The sequence below is a fragment of the Passer montanus genome, unplaced genomic scaffold, assembly GCF_014805655.1.
Source record: "Passer montanus isolate IOZ18808 unplaced genomic scaffold, ASM1480565v1 scaffold11, whole genome shotgun sequence".
Lineage (NCBI taxonomy): Eukaryota > Metazoa > Chordata > Aves > Passeriformes > Passeridae > Passer > Passer montanus.
This window is the reverse complement of record NW_024357613.1, coordinates 8,434,595-8,455,778: the sequence shown is the minus strand read 5'-3', so window position 1 is coordinate 8,455,778 and position 21,184 is coordinate 8,434,595. Positions and strand designations below refer to the sequence as shown.

The window sequence follows — 21,184 nt, the reverse complement described above, 5'->3', positions numbered from 1 at the left end:
GCCAAATGAAAGCAATGAATGAATTCCTTGTTTTACTTCACTTGTGTGCATGGCTTTTGCTTTACTTATCAAGCTACCTTTACCTCAAGTCATGAGTTTTTTCACTTTTACTCTTCAGATTATCTCCCCCTTCCCACCCAGGGCGAGTGGGTGAGTGGCTGTGTGGGGCTGAGTTGCTGGCTGGGGTTAAACCATAACATACATACGGTTCAAGAAACTATTCAATAATCCCAGAGATTAGTTGCATGACAGAAAATGAGTCTGAGCTTTAATAAACCTTTTCTATATTTGCAGTTTGAAGATCTATAGCTGTCCTAGGATGGCATCTGTGCATTATTGAAGTCAAATAATCAAAGCTTTCTTCCATTGCTCTAAATTTTCTGTGCAACCAGACTTTACTCTGTCAAAGTTATCTTCTGAGATTTTTAATGAAGCAAGAGTATAGTTATCCAAATTCAACCAAACTGCTACTGTATTTCTACTGCTACTGAAAACTTCCAGTGAAAAATGGACTTTCACTTTGCCACTTGTTTTTTAGCATAAAAGAAAGGTTGTCTTTAGCTTCTGCTCAGGAAAAATATGGGATGCAGCAGCAAAAGGCTCTGGGAAGAAAAATTCAAAGGGACAGCTCTGTATCAGCTAAAGTGGCAGAGATTCACAAAACTTCAAAGGAGGAGCTCTGGCTTAAGAATGACTACTGGAAGCAATATAGAGAGATTCATGATTTGGAGACAGATAGGACTATTGAGAATAGAAGGAAAGGCTACATGCACAAACTATTTCCTCTTCTGTGTTTGCTCTGAAGCCAGAACAGTTTATCACAGCTATTACATCCATAAATACAGTACAAGTAAAAAGACACAGGATATAACAGAGGAGAAAATAATGGAAGCTACAGGAAAGATAAGACTATCAGAAGGCAGGCTAGGGAAAAGTACATCTTGACTTACACAGAAAAAAATAGCAATCACAAGAACAAGGAGGAAAAATAAATATAATGCAAGACATTAAAAAAGAAAGTCCATCAGTAATATTGCCACAATTATATTAACATCCCTTCTTCCACCTAAACTTAAACTGAATTCCTTGTTTTACTTCACTTTGTTTTAATTTTTACAACATTGCAGTTATATCACAAAATGACTATATAACATGATTATTTATTGAATTTCTATCCACATATTTTTTCCTGATTTATGCCCATATAGCTGACAGGATATGAGGATGGACAATTCTGCAAGTGCACTGACTTTCTTAATGTATCCTGTATTGAACACCCTACTCTAACATAAAATTGAAAAACAACTCTTAGGGTGCAGAGCTGCCATACCCAACGCTGCACATAGACTCAAGCCCTAGGCTTTATCCAGACATTACTCGCAAATCTTGAATCCTAAGTTGTAGGTAACAAAAGGTTTAACCACAAGTAACATTGCAGCAAGATGTGCAAGTAAAGCCAGGTAGCAAAGCAAGCCAGATAACAAAGCCAGTGAGATAACATGTGCCATCAAGAGCAAGATAGCAAGTTTTAACTGAACCTGCAAACTGCAAAATTAGCTAAAAACAAGTTAGACTGAAAAACAAGAAGCACCAGGCATGTGCTGAAGATAGACGTGAAAAGATGAAATGTGAGGAAGACTACAGAAGCCTTCATCAAAAGACCACTAGAAGACTGACAACCACCACAGAAGGAACTGATGTATCTGCAGAAGCCAAAAACTGTTATAAAACCATGACACAGCTTTATGTAAATATGAGTGTGCTAATGACACGTTGTAATTGTGACATTATGCAGAAGAACTTTTAAATGTAGCTGAAAGCTAAAGAGGATTGAGTGAGTTTTTGGCAGAAAGATCCCCCTCACTCCCAGCACTGAATAAATACCTGCTCTGTAGCCATTTGACTATAAAATTTTATTTTCTTGGCTGGTTTTGGGCATCAGGCTAGAGAGGGGCACCAAGGCAGGTAAAGGGCCTGGAGCACATGTTCCATGAGGAGCAGCAGAGGGAGCTGGGATTGTTTAGCCTGGAGAAGGCTCAGGGCTGAAAGGAGGTTGTAGCCAGGTAGGGTGGTCAGCTTCTTCTCCAAGGCAACTAGTGACACGATGAGGAGTGATTCAGGTTAGACATTGGGAGGGATTTCTTCACAGAAAGGGTGGTTAGACATTGGAACAGACTGCCCAGGGTGGAGCCACTATCCCTGGACGTCTTTGAGGGGACTGGATGTGGCATCCAGTGCCACGGTCTAGTCGACAGGGAGGTGTCAAGTCATAGCTTGGCGTCAATGACCTCATCCTAAATTGATTCTGTGACTACCATTTCGCAGCTGAAAAGCAACCAACAATCCAGCAAAGGCTTTTAAAGAACTGAAAGATTTTTTTTTTTAGGCCTTTCGAGTAAAAAAAAAAAAAAAAAGCAGAAAAAAGCCAAAAAGCACCCAAAAAACACCCCCCCCCCAAAAAAAAAAAAAAAAAGCAAAAAAAAGCCAAAAAGCCCCCAAAAAACCCCCCCCCCCAAAAAAAAAAAAAAAAAGCAAAAAAAAGCCAAAAAGCCCCCAAAAAACCCCCCCCCCCAAAAAAAAAAAAAAAACAAAAAAAAAAAAAACACCAAAAAAAACAGCAAACGCAATGTGAAAGCCCAGCGGAGGCCCTGGCCTTGCAGGTCTCCCCCATTTCCCAGCGGAAAAGGCGGGAGCGCAGCGCGGCTCTCCCCGCAGGATAACGGGGCCCGGCCGCCGCCGCTCTCTCTGCGCATGCGCCCCGGCAAGCGCACGCGCAGCCGCCCCGCCCCGGCCCGNNCCGCGCGGCTCCCGCAGGGGCAGCCCCCGCGCGCGCGCCCGCCGGCAGCGGCCCTGCCTCCCGCGGGTGAGTAAGGACCGAGCCCCGGCCGGCCCCGGGCGCTGGGGAAGGGCTCCTCGGGGCTGGGACAGGCCGGGAGAGGAGGGCACGGCGCCCACCCCCGCCCGCAGCCGCTGTCAGAGGGGCCGCGGCGGCCCCCGGGCGATGCTTTCCCTCCTCCCTCCCGTGGAAGCCTCGCCGCGCCTCCCGCCCGCGGCTGATGCTGCTCTGGGGCTCGGCGCTTGGTTCCGCAGAGTGGGAGAGAAGCGTGAGCGCTCGGAGCTCGCCGGCTTGCTCCGGGCATGGGGCAGCGCAGGCAGCTGGGTCTGCTCCCCGCCCTTGCCTCCTGTCGTCGAGCAGCCTGGCTCTGAAGTGCCCGGGAGCTCCCGGTGAGGGCGGGCTGAAGGTCGCTTTCTGTGTGTTCCCATGTCCTTTAGAAACAAGAGCAGGCTGGCATGTTGAAGGCAAATACTCTTACAGCAAACAATCCAGAAGGATTGTGTTTTGTTGCTACTGCTGTCTTTCTTAAATGCAAATCACAGCTTCTGTTTTCTGGTTGTCAGATTTTAAATACCTTTTTCTAAATTGTGTAGTCCAAAAAGAAATCTTCTCTCATTGGGAGTGTTTAAAAATGTATCTTTTGAGCATGTAACACATCTGTGAAGTGTCTGCATGCCATACCTCATGTTTTCTTACATCTGTAATGATTTTCAAGCTATTTTTTGAAAAAGGCCTTAGAAAAAGACTTTTCATATACAGAGAGTTTTTGAGAAGTTCCCTGGTTCTTTCTAATACTAGAATTACTCACAAGGTTCCCACGCATACAGTCAGCTTCTGCTGCTGTTTAGTCTTTGTGATCTCCAGATCAGAATGTGCTGTGTAAATGTGGTGCTTTTAACACTTTAACCAGTCCTCACCTGGTCAATCACTTGAAAAATGAATTCATGTTTTTAGGTGCACATCTGCACTCTAGCTCCAGAATCAGGGCTTTATGGCCTAGATCTAGAGCTGATCTGTCATTTCAGAGTTTTCAGTTTCTTTGAGCTGGGAAAACTTAGTAGAAAGTAAATTTAGGTAACTTAGCTCAGAAGCTTTGATCCCATCCATGAGCTGCCAGCCTCAGTGGCTTCTGGATGACGTTACACTTGATCAATAAAATCAGATTTACAGAGCTCTCCCCTATATTGCATTTCCATTTGTTATGGTTAAGGAACACCAGAGCAAATAAATTATAGTATTTGCTGAACTAGATAAATCTGTTTTATCTGAACCTAATGTGTTTGCATAGTGTATTTCTCTTTTGGAACTTGTAAAAGTGAAGAAGCAACCCACTGGGCAGGGCACTGAAACTTGAGTTGCCTGACCAAAATTATCTTGAGCAATTAAGCACCATCATCCCTTTCACCCACTTTTTTTTTTAATTGCTTTTTCTTCTCTGACTAAAGAAACATTCTTTATTGGGGAAACACAGCAGGGGAAGAAAAGCTCATCATCTGTACATCTGAATGCTTTTTTCGTCATATAGTGGAAAGGACAAACAGAAGATTTCCCTGCACAGTAACTTAAGGGTATAAAAAGCAGTAGTGAGAGAGAGAAAAAAATCACTGTCATGTAAGAGCTTCAGACATTCAGTTGATTGTGTGGAACGGTTAGGGAGATACTTTAGATTTTTTCATAGATTTTTTCATAGACTCTTTTTTTTCTTTCTTCATGAAGGAGTTGTTTTAAGAAGAACAGCTGTAAATTTTGCCTACTGTGATGAATGTCATATTATTTATTACCAAAAAACCCAAATTAATTTGGAACAGAGATGATCGTAATGGGATACATGTATTTTGTGCTTTAATTCTCTATTGTCACTTACAAACTAGAAAGTAAAACAACTGTATCAGATGTTTTGGGTTTTTTCGAGAAGAGAACTGGATGTTGAGGAAATACAGATTTTTGACTTTTCCCAATAAAGCATCATATTTTTCTCACGTTATGAAGGAAACTACTATCTGTATTCATTAAAGGAGAAACTCTGACCTGTTACAATGTTTTTATTCTTCTTTTAAAATTTATTGAGTAGTCAAGAGAAAGAGCTCTACATTTTTGTCTGGTACACCTATATGTGTCAACAAACATGGAGTTTGAATCCGAAAGCTCCTGAGTCAGGGTAACTGCATGTAAGATCTTAACCTTCAGAAAGCTGAAGTTATTCAAGCCTTTTTGCTAATGAGAAAGTCAATTGCTGTTAGGTCCAAGTGCACCCAAAAGTCCAAGGCAAAATACTTCTAAGTCTATAGGAGTGACATGTACCTCAGTAAATTGCAGTCAGACTCTAAAATTTGAAAGTCCACAACAACTGGAAAATCACAGCTATGCTTTGTCTAATGACTCTTGAATCAGAAATGCATTTTTAAGGTTTTTTCACTCCCAAGGGTAGTGAAACTTACATAACTTCATGTAGCTGTTTCACGGGCATATTTGCTCAGTCTGTTTCCCCAGTATTGCCATTCTGCTGTGGCACTAGCATGGATGAGGGTCATTTATCTGTCACTGTCTCTGAAAAGTAGATCTGAGCAAGATTAAATGATACATGAAGCACTGTAGCCCTTTGATGCAGGTTGTACAGTATAGGTGGCTATGCTATGTCTGAATTATGTTGTCATAATTGAGAGTGATGTCTCCCCAAAACACAAGCCTTTACCATAGATATCACTTACTTGTTCTAGAAATTTTGCACTTCGACGCTGAGCCTCTGTATGAACATAGCAGAAGTTCATAACATGGTATGGTAGACCAAGGTCTGTCTCAATGCTGGTCAAATGCTAGTGGGCATGCTGTTTATCTTTTAGTGTACTTCAATGGTGAGTATTCCATATAAAAAAATACTTGTTCAAATAATAGCATGGAGCACCAAGATCAATTCCTGGTGCTTCAGGCGAATGACTTAATGGTAGTGAAGTCGATCTAAACAGGAGGCATTGAGTAGCTGATACATCAACCAAGAATGAACAGGAACAGCTTCTTTTATAGGGAATAAGAAAACCCAAATGACAAACCTTGTGAACATTGCAAACCTTGTCACATTGCAGTCATGAATTCTTTTTCACACAAGAGATAAAATAATTGCAGACATAGTTTATCTCTGGCAGTCCTGTGTGTTGTTTAATGAAGATCAGTGGCATTTAATTTAAATTAAATGGAATATATTAATGCATTAGTCAGATGAATAATATTGTTTCCTTTAAAAAAATACTAACCCTTCAGAAAACTTCAGTTTATCTAATCTGAAAATTGAGTTAAATTACCAGGTAGAGGTAGCATAATATACTAGGAAAAAGACTGAAAAGGTAATGAAAAATAGCAGGAGCAGTTTGAGTGCATTTGAAGTTAATGTCTTATTAAAGTAAGATGTTCTGTATTCCAAACAATCTCTGACAGAATTGTAAAATCATGGGGATGGATTGTTAGCTACAGAAAAAGAACCTGTAATTTGACATTAAGCGATGTGAAATCCTGTAAGCATGTATGCTGTAAAATCATTTTCCCTGACAGTAGCCAAACGTATGGTTTCAGAATCCAGTTGGGCAAAATGAACAACATCATTTTCATAGTCTTGCCTTGTTCCATCTGTTCTTTGTTGGCTTTAGTGCTGTGATTCTCATTCAGCTGAGTTCACTCTCTAACAACGTAAAAGTGCATTGGGATTTTGTTGTTTATTTTTGAATGTTAACTGGGTTTTGCTCTTAAGGTAAATGAGTGCCCTTACTGTGAAAACCAAATGAATTCCAGAAGTTAGACAGTAGGATGAATGGATTAATATTGGAAATGGAAGTGTAATAGTGCTAATCCAATTCAGGCTGTATTGTTAAAAAACATATTCTAAAATTGCTTATCTAAAATTATCATAGCAGTAGTAAGCACCATATTGTGACAACTGAGCTCTGTGTTAATGCACTATAACATTGGTAGGAAACTAAGGTCAAATAATTTACAAGTATTTTAAAACTACTTGTGTATATCTCAATAAATTAAAGTAAGATTCTACAATTTGGAGGTCAGCAACAGAAATGCATATCACAACTATACTATGTCTAATGACCTTTGAATCAGAAATTTATTCTTAGATTTTCCAGTTTATTGTTGTCAGTTTTATGCATAATCTTATTCCACATAATTCTGTGATAACCTAAATTTTGTTAATCCTTTTCTCTGGTTCTGTTGTGATAATGTTGTACAGGAATTGAAGTTATAAATAAAATAATCAGGACTTCCATTATACTGATTTTCTTCCCCCTAGTTTCATGGTTCAAATCTTGCTGTGTACCATTGGTCTTGTTTTGAATTTAGTCCTGGAACACTACATGAAGTGTCAGGCAGCTGTGACATTGTACTAACTGGCTGCCAGCAGCTAACTTGCAGCCTTTCTGCTTGAGCTGCATCCTTAATGCTATGCTGGTTTTTGTTTACATGATTCAGAAAAAAAATTAAAATTTTAGATCTCTAAAGTTGTAAAGCATCGAGGTTTCAAATTTAGTTTGCCAGAGTATTTTGTTAATATATTGGTTAATAGAACACAGAGTGCTTCGTTTCAAGCCAGTAAATAGGTTAGTATATGAAACCTGCATTCTGAATATAAGCTGTAGTTCTGTCATACTCCATTTTGTTATTTAGTCTTGTTCTGCCATGTTATTCTCCTTTCATGGCTTCTGCTTTTTTCTTCTATTTTCTTTATTATTGCTACCTGAATAGCACTTACAAAACATCCTGATATAATGTAACCAGAATTCCCATTTCATGGAATTTATCTGGGTTAGGATAAAAATTAAGTACAAAAGTAAAATACTTTATAAAATACTCGACTCCTTGGTGGTAGAACCTCAGATTGTGACACATGTTCTCAAAGAAAGAAATGGGATTTTGTTTGTGTACCCCACCCTCCACAAAGTCTGTTAGTTCTGAGGTCAGTGTATGCAGCACATTTGTCTCTTGTTATTTCTATTATGTAGAGATTTTATGAAGCATTTCATACTGCTGAATACTAGGTAATACGAAATCTGACTTGAAAATATTTGTCTTTTGATCAGTTCCGGCCAAAATCCTTCTGTTGGGATTCTGAACTATGACATCATGGCAAGATTTCGCAGAAGAACGTGCATCATTTTGTTGCTTTTTATTTTGTTTATTTGCTCCATAATGATGGCTTTGAAGACTCTGAGACCTGACAGAGCTGGCTTTGGGGATCCATTTGGACTTGGTTTGTTGCCAGAGCTTCAACAGCGTTCAGTGCTCTTAGACAGTAAACAGAACTTGCTAAATAGGGTTCAAGGAGAACCTGTAACACGTGTCAGTAATTTGCATAGTATGGCTGTCAATACTATGAAGGCATCTATGTCTCCAGTAAAAAAGCTGGAAGAGGAGCTTTCTTCTCCTAATTATAACTTTCACATATTCTACTATACTTGGTATGGCAATCCACAGTTTGATGGTAAATATATTCACTGGAATCATCCGTTATTGCCACATTGGGATCCCAAAATTGCAAACAATTATCCAAAAGGAAGGCATAATCCTCCTGATGACATTGGGGCCAACTTTTATCCAGAACTTGGATCTTACAGTTCCAAAGACCCTACTGTCATAGAAGCCCACATGAAGCAAATGCGTACAGCTTCAACTGGTAATGAATGTTAACATTTCAGCATGTTGTTCATTTATCCATTTATGCCTTACATCTGTGAATGAGGGCAACTGAGCTATCCTTCTGGTTTTCTGTGTAATTCAGGAAATGTCTGAAACTAGTAAATATCTTTATATCTCTTAAGTTTTAACCCCCAACTGAAACCTACATCTTCAGGGCTGTGTCGGATGAGTGTAACAGCACAGAAACATAGGAATGGTGTTTGTAATACTGTAGGTACATGTTTTTTGTGACTTACTGCTAAACAAAAATTGTTTTAAATTGTTGTAGTGAATGAAAAAAACAGAAACCTTGACTGGAATATATTGTCTGTGTATTTTATTTTTAGAGATGAATACTTCAGTTTAAAGAACAGGTTTCAGTAAAACATGCTAACATGGTTAAGGAGCAGCCTGTTCAAATATGAGTGGTTTTTTTTTTCCTCTGAATGCTGTGTGTGTGCAATAACAATTATGTATTAATTTGTTACTGTCCAAAAATATCTTCTTTCAATACAAATTGATGTTTGCTTTTTCTAAATAAGGTGAACTGTATACATAAGAATTATTCAATATATTTTTTGGTGTTGTTCCTTGTTGTTGGGCTTTATGGTCCTTTTTATGTTAATCTTCTTTAAAATAAGCAGTCATATAGGCTAATACTGAACTCTGAACAGTTTCTGTTCTGGAACAACATGACCAAAGCTCATAGCATTATTGATACTGCTAATCACCTTGTATTGAATCTCCTTCATTCACCTGATCATTAAGCTTTAATGTAATTGTTATATTTTGATTAGCGATGTTTACTTGTGTAGTGTTTACTTCTTGGTTGTTGTCATCTTGTGGGTTTTAACCTAACCTTTATTTTATACAAGAGTTAATACAAACATAGGAAATTCCTCTCCCTCTTCAGTAATATAACTCCATCAACAGGAGTAACAAGACTGTTGCAGAGAAATCTCAGATACAATTTGCCAGTAAGCACTGTTTTAGTCTTATCTAGAACAAAATAATTTATGTTATTATGATGAAGGCAAGGGGAACACTTGCTGCTTTAGAAGAATATGTGGTGATTCTCATCCTCTTAATACAGATGTTCAAGAACATTGTACTGCTGGTGGAAAAGGTGCCAATTACGAGGAAAAGTGATTTGCATAATAATTTTTTTTAGTAACTTCAGCTAGTTTTCCATTTAAAACTCAGCAATGTGAATGAGTAGTTCAGACTTCCTGTGACACTCTTGGTAACATAACTGATATTTCTAAAGAGTCACTTTTTTCCTGCTGTTATTCTGACTTAAGGATTTAAGTACAATTGAATTTGTTTTCTTCCATCTAGATTTGACTAGGATAAATCATCAACTTTTTTTTTTAAAGTATTGTACTTTGCTCATTTTTTGTGTACTATGAGGCTGACTGTTTACAGTTTCTCCTTTTTCTCTCTTAGCCAGTGTCTCATCCATGGCTGTATTTTACAGTCACATAATCATTTTTTCTAGCCATTTTTGAGGCTTTATCAAGGAGCTTATGAAAAATGATAAATGTAAGTGGTTCTTTCAGCAAATATTGTCTAATGATTGAAGGCATAGAAGAGATTGGGGCAACAGAAGTCTCATGCAGTGCATCCCTGTATTCTTCTTATATTTTACAATTCTTATGTAATAATTTCCTAATATTTTACAGATTAATGCAGTAAATTTTATTAATGAGATTGCTTAGGGAAACTTATTTTTTTGCACCAGCATTTTTTTGTGATAGTCCACTTTTGTTTTTAGTGACTATTCTGATTTTGAACATTTATGACATTGGTTTTAGTGTTAAGACCATCCTGTCTTTTTTTTTTTGACTCTTTAAGTGGACATAACTTTATTTTTTAACCACAGGAAAGAAAATGTGTAGTAGTCTTTCTCAGGAAAAGACCAATGCAAATGTGAATTTAGCTTCCTTTATCAACAGTTCTGTCTCCTGGGCTTCTACATATTTCCTAAAGGTGTAAAAGAGGGTCTTGTCAGATGTATTCAAGATATCCAGATTAGTTACTGTTCTGTTTGTCCTTTACTCATTTGCATTTAATCCTTTTCTTTTGTGTGAAATAAAAGATAATACGATAAAATGCAGTAAAATTTTGCTTTCCTTGAGCAGACTGTCTTTTGTGATTACCTGTTATTTGTGATTTTCTTTTTGATAAAATGCAGAGATAATGTGCCTAAGGGTAGTTAAACTCCCTTCTCTGTGTGGTGAGTGCAAATTTCTGGTTTGGATATTGTGTGATTATGTATTCGTTGTAACCTATGGTTTCTTATTCCTAATTTTGGAATTGTTTGTTGGAAGTTGGTGGTCAGAAATGTTATAATGTTAGTAAAGTAGATGGAATTTAGAATATATACTTCCCTAGCTTAGTGGATTTATTCATTTACTTAAATCATTACCCAGTTAAAAAGAACCACATTGACTTATTCTTCTGTATGTTCTAAATAGTATTGCTAGGAAAATATTCCTACATCAGTGTTTCATGTATTTCTTTCAGATTAGCTTCTTTTTGATCTTGTTTCCAGCTGTGCATCTAAAACATCCAATCTGTTTATTTTGACAGCATTTTATTTTAGAAGGAAAGGGTTTTGCCTTTCTGAAGAGTGTCTTCTTTTGCTTTCTTGGGGAGCATCAGAAAAATTTACAGTATGAAGAAATGTTATTTGTTGTCTTTTTTCTCCACAGCACTGGTAACATCCCTAAATTATTGAGAGTTACTCAAGCATTTTTGAAGATAATAAATTTAAAAACTAATTTCACATGCTTGGAAGGATGGATTACACCATAGTAACTGTACCAGCAAGAAAGAAGATTGTGGGATTGAAGTCACTGCTTCTAGTAGTAAATGCTTGTTTTGTATTTGAGCCAGAGGTACAATGAAGAAATAAGATGGGGAATACAGTTCTATAAGATAAGAATCTCCTTCATCACATGCACAGCTCTCATCTTAACTGTTCTGTGACCCATGTATCTTGATACTTTCTGACTGTATCATGGCGTAGCTATAATGCCTTAGAGGGGAGCACTCTTTTCTCTAGCCTGAAGATTGAAATGCTGTGCTGAAAAGTGGGAGGGAAGAGTTCTTAAATGTTAGGCTTAGGACACTGAGTACAGATTTGTTCCCTTGACAAATGATCTAACCACTGTTTGTTTTACAGTCCTGTGAAGAGAGAAGTTAAAATCCACTCTGAGAATACTGAGATTTCTGTAACTGATTTAAAAGTAATTTTAGATTCTGATTTATTTTATGTAGATTTCACATCAATCATTTTAACTCATGACAATGTTACAGTATACCTATAATATGTTAAACAACATGATTTAAAGCTCCAATTTTTATTTTCAGGTGTAATAGTGCTTTCATGGTACCCACCAGGTATGGCAGATGAAAATGGAGAGCCAACTGATGATTTGGTTCCAGTTGTTTTGGACCATGCACACAAATATAACCTAAAGGTAAGATATTTCTAGATTCATGTAAATGGACCAATTAAGAAAGTAAACTTTACTGTTATACTGTGCTTCTTTTTGGTTATGGAAGCCTTTGAACTGAACTTAGGTAGGACCTGAGTAATATTCCCTTATAAGCAGAACAAGTGTCATCTGCTTTAGCTTGCAGAATCTAAGACATAGTATTATGGATTTTTATTCTTTTCTAACTTCTTTTCAGAAAACAGTTTTTAAAATAAGACATTATGTTGTTTTCCAGTGAGTCTTGGGAGTTGAGGGAATTATTATATATATTCCAAAATACTGTGAAATACAGTGAGCTATAAACTAAGAACCTTTGAGAAAGGAGAAAGACTTATCTTCACTTATTATTTCATAACTTTCTACCACCTGATCATAGAGGTCAGGAGTGAGCATCTATGAGGAATAAAGACAGATTTGGAATATCTAGTTTGAATAAATATCTTTATTCCAGAATGTACCAGAAACAGTTGCCTTGGACTGTAAGGTCAGAGAGATGCTGCTAGGACTTTAGGGTTGCTTCAGGACATGACAGGATAGAAGGACTAAGTTACTGACTTCTTGAAATAGGTGAAATACCAAGTCAGTTAAAGATTGCATGAATTGATCAGTAGAATCTTAAATTGTGGTTTGGTTTTGTTTATTTTTAGAATAAAACTTGCATTTCCTTTTTGTGATAATAAAAGTGTATATTTAATTTTATTCTCTCCCAAGTAATAATTTTGAGTTTTTAAGTAGCTGCATATGTTTTGTCTCTGGAGTGTGCTGTCTGTACCATGTACTGAAAACACAGGCTGTTCATCTGCCCAGGTTTTAGTTGGTTAGCAAGTTGCAGATTCTCAGTAAAATGTCCTGTCACTGGGGGTAACTGTAAATTCCGTAGCAAGCAGGAGGAAAATAGGATGATTGAATCACATACAGAAGTAATTTTGAAACTGTTAAAAATACTGTGTGATTTGCATTATAGCTTGCACTCTATCTACTAATAAATTTCTAAAAAGATAGAAAAAGGTATTATCCTTTCCCAAAATTTTCAGACCATCTAATAGAGGTTGCTCTCACCTAAAAGAACTTGTTAGCATTCAAGTCTCAAAGGAGTCAGCCGAGGAAGGTACAGTTGTGTGTAATGGTGTGATAATGATTGCAGTATGAATGAAGCTGCTGTTACCACTTGGAAGAATTACTGAAATACAGATATTCAGTATAGATATTTCAGGAAGCGCTGCCTTCACTGTAATGTTTTTAAGCTTTCTTGCACTAGTAAGTTATTGTAATAAGTGTTAGGAGTCTCAGTAGACCAAAGCCAATATACAAAATATGTTTCGGTTATGTCTGCTAAATAGAAGTCTGGGAGAAGATATGCCCTTCTGATTTGCCTGGTTTTCATAGTTGGAAATGAAAGATGAAATTATAGTGCTTTTCAGCCTCTACTGTCAGTGATTTAGTCTAATGCTATTTTTCTATAGTTTTTACTTAATAGAGAGGAAGATTGGCTCTGCAGTGGAAATTTTCTACTGTTGCAGAGTTGTCAAAGACTTTATTAAATACATTCTGCTCTAAAATTGCTTCTGAAGAAGTTTTTGCTTTGATTAATGTAATGTATTTTTCCATGATTGTCTATTTTGAAAACAAATTCATTTTTACATTGGAATTCACACATACTGGTTAATCAATTCCATAAGCTCCAAGCTTGACATTCAGAGCAATAGCAGTACATTATATTAGATTTAGTTCCAAGAGCTTGTTGCTGTTAATAAATCTATAAAATTCTAAATTAAAGTTTTCATTTTGCATGTCTTGAAATGTATTTTGACTCTGAAAACTATCCTTAGAGCATTATCTTTAGCAGATTTTAATACATTCATTAGAAATTAAAGTGTTTAATATTCTTTGGCATTCAAATAGACAATTATTTTAAGTTTCAGGTTTTGCAGCTTTTTAATTTTTCTGAAGCATGATTACCACTTGCTGTAGTCTAGGGTAAACAAAAGCAATGTTCTATTTTAATGTGAAAAATGTAAGTATTTAATACCAAACTTTCTGGAATTGGAAGCTTCTCTTATCAGTAGTGCAGGAGCTGTACTAGGGTTGGATTGTTCTCAGTATAGACTGATGAAATGTTTGCTCTGTAAAGAATTATATTTTTGACTGGTACTTGCTTCATCTAACACCCAGTGCCCACGTATTCAGTAGTGCTTTATGTTTGTGTTGCTGTTATGTTTTCATCTTTCAGGTCACTTTTCATATTGAGCCTTACAAAGACAGAGATGATCGCAGCATGTACCACAATGTCAAGTACATCATTGACAAGTGAGTTTTTTCAGAATGTTGTCCTCAGGATTTCTTATCTGCTGGTTTAGAGGACTTCTGTATATGAGCTAAAGCTTGTAAAATTATATAATAATGTCTTCTGAGACTGAAGAAAACTGAAAAGAACTTTGTTTATATTTCAGTGCTGCAAAAATCAGTCTTTTTTTAAATACTGAAGTGTGAATTTTGCATAGATTGTCAAATTTAAATTGCTTTCAGCATTCTTTAATATCATAAGTCATACTTTAGATACTTCAGATTAGACACATGATCTATAAATTAAATAAAACATACATTTTGGTAATGACAAACTAGCAGATAGAGCTTTATTGTGTTGACCTCTAATGATTTCAATTAATTTCGACAAATTCCGTACATCTACTTGGTGTTTTGCTTATCAGTGCTACTTAGACTGTCTTTATTTCATACTGAATTAGAGAGTTGCTCTTCAGAGGAAGCTGATAACTGTAGTGCAGTTTGACACTATGTTACTGTCACAGTTTAACCCCAGCCAGCACCTCTGTACCACCAGCTGCCCCTTACTTCCCTTCTCATCTCCCAGCAGTGGGGAAGTGAATCAGAAGGAAAAGATAAAACTTTGTGGATTAAGATAATCCACAAAGTATGATTGAAACAAAATAGTATTAAGAATTATAATGGAAGAAGAAGGATAGAGAGTAACAGAACCCACGACTAATTGCTCACCACCTACAGAGCAGTACCTGGCCCAGCCCTGGGCAACATTCAGTCCCCTTCCAGGTACTTCCTCAGTTTATATATGGGCATGACGTTCTGAAGTGTGGCATATCTCTTTGGCCAGCTTTTCCGCTGTCCTGGCCTTCCTTCCTCCCAACTTTTTGTGCAGCTCCTCACTGGCAGAACAGGAGACACTGAGAAGTCCTTGACTTAGGGTAAGCACTACTTAGCAGCAATAAAAAAAGTGTATTTTCAGTTTTATTCTCATGCTAAATCAAAAAAACCCCACAGCACTGGACCAGCTGTTGAGAACATTAACTCTGTCCCTGCCAAACCCAGGACAGTTAATAATTTGTAGTAGTTTAAAGGTTTTTTGAAGAGTCATTGTTTGATACTTCAGCAAACACTGATCTGAAGGTGGATATGATGTGCTGTGTTTCAAAGTCCGTGTCCTTTTTAAATTAATTTTTTTGAAAAGTCTTCAGCTCAGATTGTACAACAGTATTTTCCAAATGGTAAATTTTGTCTTAATGATACTTGTTTGCTTTATAGATATGGAAGCCATCCAGCTTTTTACAGACATAAGACCAGCACAGGGAGACTTCTTCCCATGTTTTATGTTTATGACTCTTACGTAACAATTCCTGAAATATGGGCAAATCTGTTAACTGTGTCTGGATCCCAGAGTATTCGAAATACTCCCTATGATGCATTATTCATTGCACTTCTTGTAGAAGAAAGACATAAGCATGACATTCACAGAAGTGGTTTTGATGGAATGTACACGTACTTTGCCACCAATGGCTTCTCCTACGGCTCATCTCATCATAACTGGGCAAGTTTAAAAGCCTTTTGTGACAGTAACAACTTAATGTTTATTCCAAGTGTGGGGCCAGGTTATATTGATACCAGCATCCGACCGTGGAACAACCACAACACCCGCAACCGTGTCAATGGGAAGTACTATGAGACTGCCTTCAGCGCAGCCCTTCTGGTGCGGCCAGAAATCATTTCCATTACATCTTTTAATGAGTGGCACGAGGGAACTCAGATTGAAAAAGCTGTCCCTAAACGGACTGGACAGGTGGTTTACCTTGATTATAAACCCCATAAACCAAATGTTTACCTTGAGCTTACTCAGAAGTGGTCTGAGAAGTACAGAAAGGAACAAGAACAGTGGCTTATGTGAGTTATCCCAGCTGCAGTTTCCTAATGCATTGACTGTATTGAGAAAGAAATTGAGAGCTGAAGAATCTGTTATTAAATGTCTTTATTGTATCTTTTGAATGTATATGCACTACTACTGAATTTTAATTCTGAAAAGTAAAAAGATTATGAGAGTATTGGCAATTCTGTCTTACTGGATATTTTAGTTCAAAAATATTCAGGGAAAGCTGTTTGTTGTTCATTTGTGGTTTTTTTTTTAACTTTGTAACTTGCATGCTGATTTTACAGAACATCTGCATGGGATAACGCTACATGACCAAAGTATAACAAAACTCTGTTACAGTTTCTTCCTTCCTTTATTCCTGTAGTTGTGTTTCTAATCAAACTGATGCTGTAATCTAAATCCTTATAGCTTCTTACAGGATGCATGTCTATAGTGTGTAGAATAATCTACATTCATGCTTTTTGATGCTTTGCATATGGAGTTCTTGACATATTACTAGCTTGTGGTAAAAGCACTGAAGAGTCATGTGTGATGTAACACCATTGGGTTTTGTTTGGAAAAAAAAAAAGTATTTGAAAGAAAGTTCCAAAGAACTGCTGAAGGATTTCTAGTTCTTATATTTTTTCTGTTTGGTACACTTTTGTGTAGACTTTTGCAGATTACTGGATACTGCCCAGGAACATTTTTTTTTCTCTTACTTTGAATTTAAAAAAAAAAAATTTTGAATTAGAATGGAAAATATTTTTTGAGAGGAAAAAACACCCTATAGATGCAAGAAATTTATTAAAAATTTCCATTATTGCTTATTTTCTGCTAATTGACTGCATACACAGATGTGCTTTTTTAAATGTCTAGGTTCTCAACCCAGTATCTTACTCGTCCTACAATAACTTAATTGTATGAAATACTTTTTTTGTTTCTGATTTAGGAGCAACCTAGTTTGGTAATGAGAGCAACTACCCATTTGTTTAATTTGAAATCTGAGACTTCTCCTTTTCACCTAGTCCATTTGGTTGTTTCTGCATTCAGAATTGTAAATACTAAAATCTTGCTGTTATTCAGACAAGCACCCTACCAATGCTACCTGTAAGACTGTGGTGTGGCTGGAAATGAGTATTTTCAGTCCTAAAAATCTCATCTGTTAAATGTTGTGATTATTAATTGGCATTTTTTTAAGAAGTTTGAAAGGTCCAATCACACAGACATACCTCCTCAGCAATACATTTTTTTGGAATTTTCATAGAATTTCATAACAAAGTTGTGAACTTTGGAATAGTAGAAATTGCAGTGCTTTTGTTCATTTGCAGCAAATGTTTAATCTTAGCTGAGTGGATTCTTTCTTAGTTGTTTATTTTATTTTTTTAATCAGCATATACGGTTCTGATCCTGTGTTTTAGTTCATATGCTCAGACTGTTGTGACCACTACTAACAGCTAGAATTCCACTGATGTCAGCAGAACTCATGAAAATTGCACTGTTTACTCAGATCTCACTGTAATCTGTTTGTTAAGTGGTAAGGTGAATGTGAGGACTTCTATTAAAAAAGAAACCAAGCTAATATATTTTTTCCAGAAAACTTTTTCATTCCAAATAAATGTAAACTAGTTACCACTACAAATTTCTAGTCTTTCTGGTATGAAAAAGGTTTGTTTATATATATCTTACTTTTTTACAGTTCATTTTTTTTTTGTCATTTCTTTGTGCTTGTTCAAGTGATGAGGTGTCATCTAATGCCCTCAGCTGCTTGAAAAAATGCAGAAATTGGATGGCAAATATATAACCTGGCATGTTGAAATGTGCCTCTAGAGTTACTGGAGTGTTATTAATCTCTCTTCATTTTTTTTTAGTTTTCCTATTGCATTTCTGCACAGTCTGGAATGCCTCTGAAAGAAGTGTTTACTAATGCTTATTTTGTTTTGCTATACTCAGGTGGGTAAATGGACATAGGTATGACCACAGTCAAAAAATAGTGTCTGAAATGTAAAAAAGCACTTGTTAGACTTTTACCTCTTCCAAGTTAACTACTCCCTTTTTTATTGTACTTACTTTTTGTATTATTTTACTGTAAATCCCTTAAATAGCTATACATAACTCATTTTTATAATTTGTGGTATGCCCAGAGTCCTTATATTTATTTTAAATGTGAGGGAACAATTAAATATTTTGAATATGTTATTAAAAAATCTTCCAAAATTAAACCTTTTGAAAGGACAAGTATCTTTGTTTTCCCTATGCTTAAACTTTTGTCATCCACTGGTCTTTTCTCACTGTAGTTTTCTGAGCACTTTACTGGTCTTGACAACTTTGCACTCACCTTTCGGCCCTTACTTTCTCCTAGTGGCAGTTTGTTTTCTCTGACTGTGAAAGTCACTTCTTTTTTGCTGTGTGTAGAAACATTGAAATCTGTTGTATGGTATTACACAACTGAGGTGATCTATCTTGTTTTAAATGCAGTTTATGGTAACAGTGGATCTCCATTACTCTGAAAGACTTCTGGGATTGATGTAAAGGGATAATTTAACCATTGTCATGAAGTGGTTGGTCCATGGCACACTGATGTCTAATAGGACCTTCAGAAGAATTATAGAATTTCTCTAGAAAAGAATGAAAATTAAGTGCCTAGAAATTCATCACCCCTGAACACTTACTGTATTTTTATGTGCTTGATGTGATTTAAAACATAAATATGCAACCTCACATAATATTTCAGAGTTGAGAATTTGATGATCCTAAAGAAAGCTGATGGAATAGCAGCTACTAGAGCTATCCCACCTGCCTGACTAAAACTTTCTCTGTACTTAAAGCAAATCAATGTGCTGCTTCTTGTCATAGGGAGTGGAGAGTTTTCCTTATGGACTGTTGCTGCAGTCATGATACTTTTTTGAAATTTGAGTAAAAATAGGTCTCTGGGAAAGGATTTGTACAAATGCAAAGGAATAAAATGGTTACAAGGGCACAGCTAAAAGGGGCAAGGAAGGAGAAAAGTGATTGTATTTAAGAGGTGGTTACTCCAAGCTTTAAGATTACAGTAGAGAAAAAAAGGGGACTCCAGTGTGCAACCAAAATTGAGAGGCAGGGAAAAACATTTGTAATGATCTTGAGATTTGAAATAGATTTAAGGAATATCTAGATCACATTTCACTTTGGTGTCCCAGCGGTTTTACTTCTTGGCTAACTGGAAAAAAAAATACTGTAATGACTGTTTTTAGTATTTTTACACTGGTGAAATGCATTTGATTCGTTATTTCATAGTACATAAAGTGATATGGGAAGTTTTAATAGAGATTGTGCCATGTTATGCCTCTGCAAATACAGGCATACCTGAAGTGATCAATCACATGCTACAGACTGAGTATCACCAGGGGATAAATGGCTTCTAGTCAAGGAGCAAGTCCTTGTGGTAAAAAGAGAACATATTTTTAAAAGAAAATCCATAGGTTCATTTCTGCTTCTGTGAATTACGATCAAGTAAATTGTTTTAGTTCTGTGAGCCGTCTCAGAACTGAAGCTTAGTGCATCAACTCTGAAATAAGATGTGTATTAAATCTTGTATAGTAGTGCATGTCTGTCAGATCTATAATCTTGTACTGAATTTTGTGGGCAAACGTGCTGATACTGTTTTAGTGGCAAGCTGTAGATTATTGTGAATATAGTTTCTGCACTGATGTTCATCGTATTTGTCTCGTGCATTTGTTTTGAGATTCCAATGATTTGTTTCTTAAGAGGTTGTTGAAGCTGAAGGTTCTTCAGTGGAAACATTTTTGTTACGAAATTTGATATGTATATTCTCTGCATAGTTTGAATTAACACATTTCACACATGGTGAAATGAGTTGAAAACATCTCTCAGGAGTGTTTTCAGCTCTCTGGGCACATGGATAAGGACTTACTGTGATTTAGGGCTCTTCTTTTTCAGAATCTCATGAACATAAAAAGAAGAAATAAAGAATTTATAAACAAATTATTTGCCACTGAATATAAGATAAAAATCTCTCTCCCGGTCCTACAAGTACTTGTCTTCATCTTTCTACTTCAGAAAGATTGTGTCAATGTTTTTGGTTTTTTTATCTTTTACTTTTGACCAGCACATTAAATTTTCTATAAATATCTAAAGTGACTGTATTTCTAAGTTTTCATAGTTGGGATATTCGGTAAAGAGAATCTACAAGATTAGTGGCATGGCAGGAAAGCCTGATGTGAATTTCATATTGTATAGGTGAATTTGTTGTGAATGGATATTGTGTCTTTATATGAATTGAACACAAATAAAAATACCTTTCTTTTAATACCCTACATGGCTGTGACAGAGATGAATTTGCTTACCTAAAAATAAAAAATGTTCATGTGTCTATTTCGATATGTGCATATACCTGAAGTAATTATTTTTAAAGTAATATGTCATTGTAATAAAATTACAGACTGGATTCTGCTACTTTTAAGTAAGCAATGGTTTTAATCTTCTGTGATGTTTACAGAAGACCTTTTTGCTTACGAATGTTTTCATGAATAATAAATATATGTCCAAAAATTGTGATTTTTAAAGGAATGTGTGATAGTGGGGTCTTTTCATAATATGAGTTTAAAAAGTTTATTTTTCTATTACTATGTTTGTGTAGAATTTATTAGACTGAAAACAACAGGCTTATCACAATTATTTTTTTTTAAATAGACAATACTCCTGAAGTTTTCAGGCCTAATTTTATTACATCTTGTTAGGCTGATGAGTTTACTACTGCATGATATTGCAAGTGTCTTTTGAGTCCTGAAGTATATGTTGACGAAGTAAAGCTGAAGTTTGCAGTGCATACTGAAGTTTAGGAGGAATGGACACACAGATAATCAGCCTTGCAGAAGAGTGGTTTACAACTGATTACTACAGAAGGGTGAAGTATTTGTTACATTCTGGTAGGATATTGTGCTCTTCAGGTGTGAAAAGTTTGGAAGGTAAGCATTGCCATCTTATTTTTCATGGCTGTGTGAAATTACCTCTTTGGTGTTTGAA

At 36.3% G+C, this 21,184-nt stretch overlaps 1 protein-coding gene across 1 annotated transcript; it reads left to right on the top strand.

Annotated features, from left to right (window-relative positions):
- Nucleotides 1–2,806: 2,806 nt before the first annotated feature.
- On the top strand, nt 2,807–20,551 carry MANEA (mannosidase endo-alpha). The gene is made up of 5 exons (XM_039728889.1): nt 2,807–2,863; nt 7,912–8,504; nt 11,882–11,991; nt 14,240–14,316; nt 15,565–20,551. The coding sequence occupies exons 2-5, from the start codon at nt 7,955–7,957 to the stop codon at nt 16,199–16,201; spliced, it is 1,374 nt and encodes a 457-aa protein (XP_039584823.1). The 5' UTR covers nt 2,807–2,863; nt 7,912–7,954; the 3' UTR covers nt 16,202–20,551.
- The last annotated feature ends 633 nt before the right edge of the window (nt 20,552–21,184 follow it).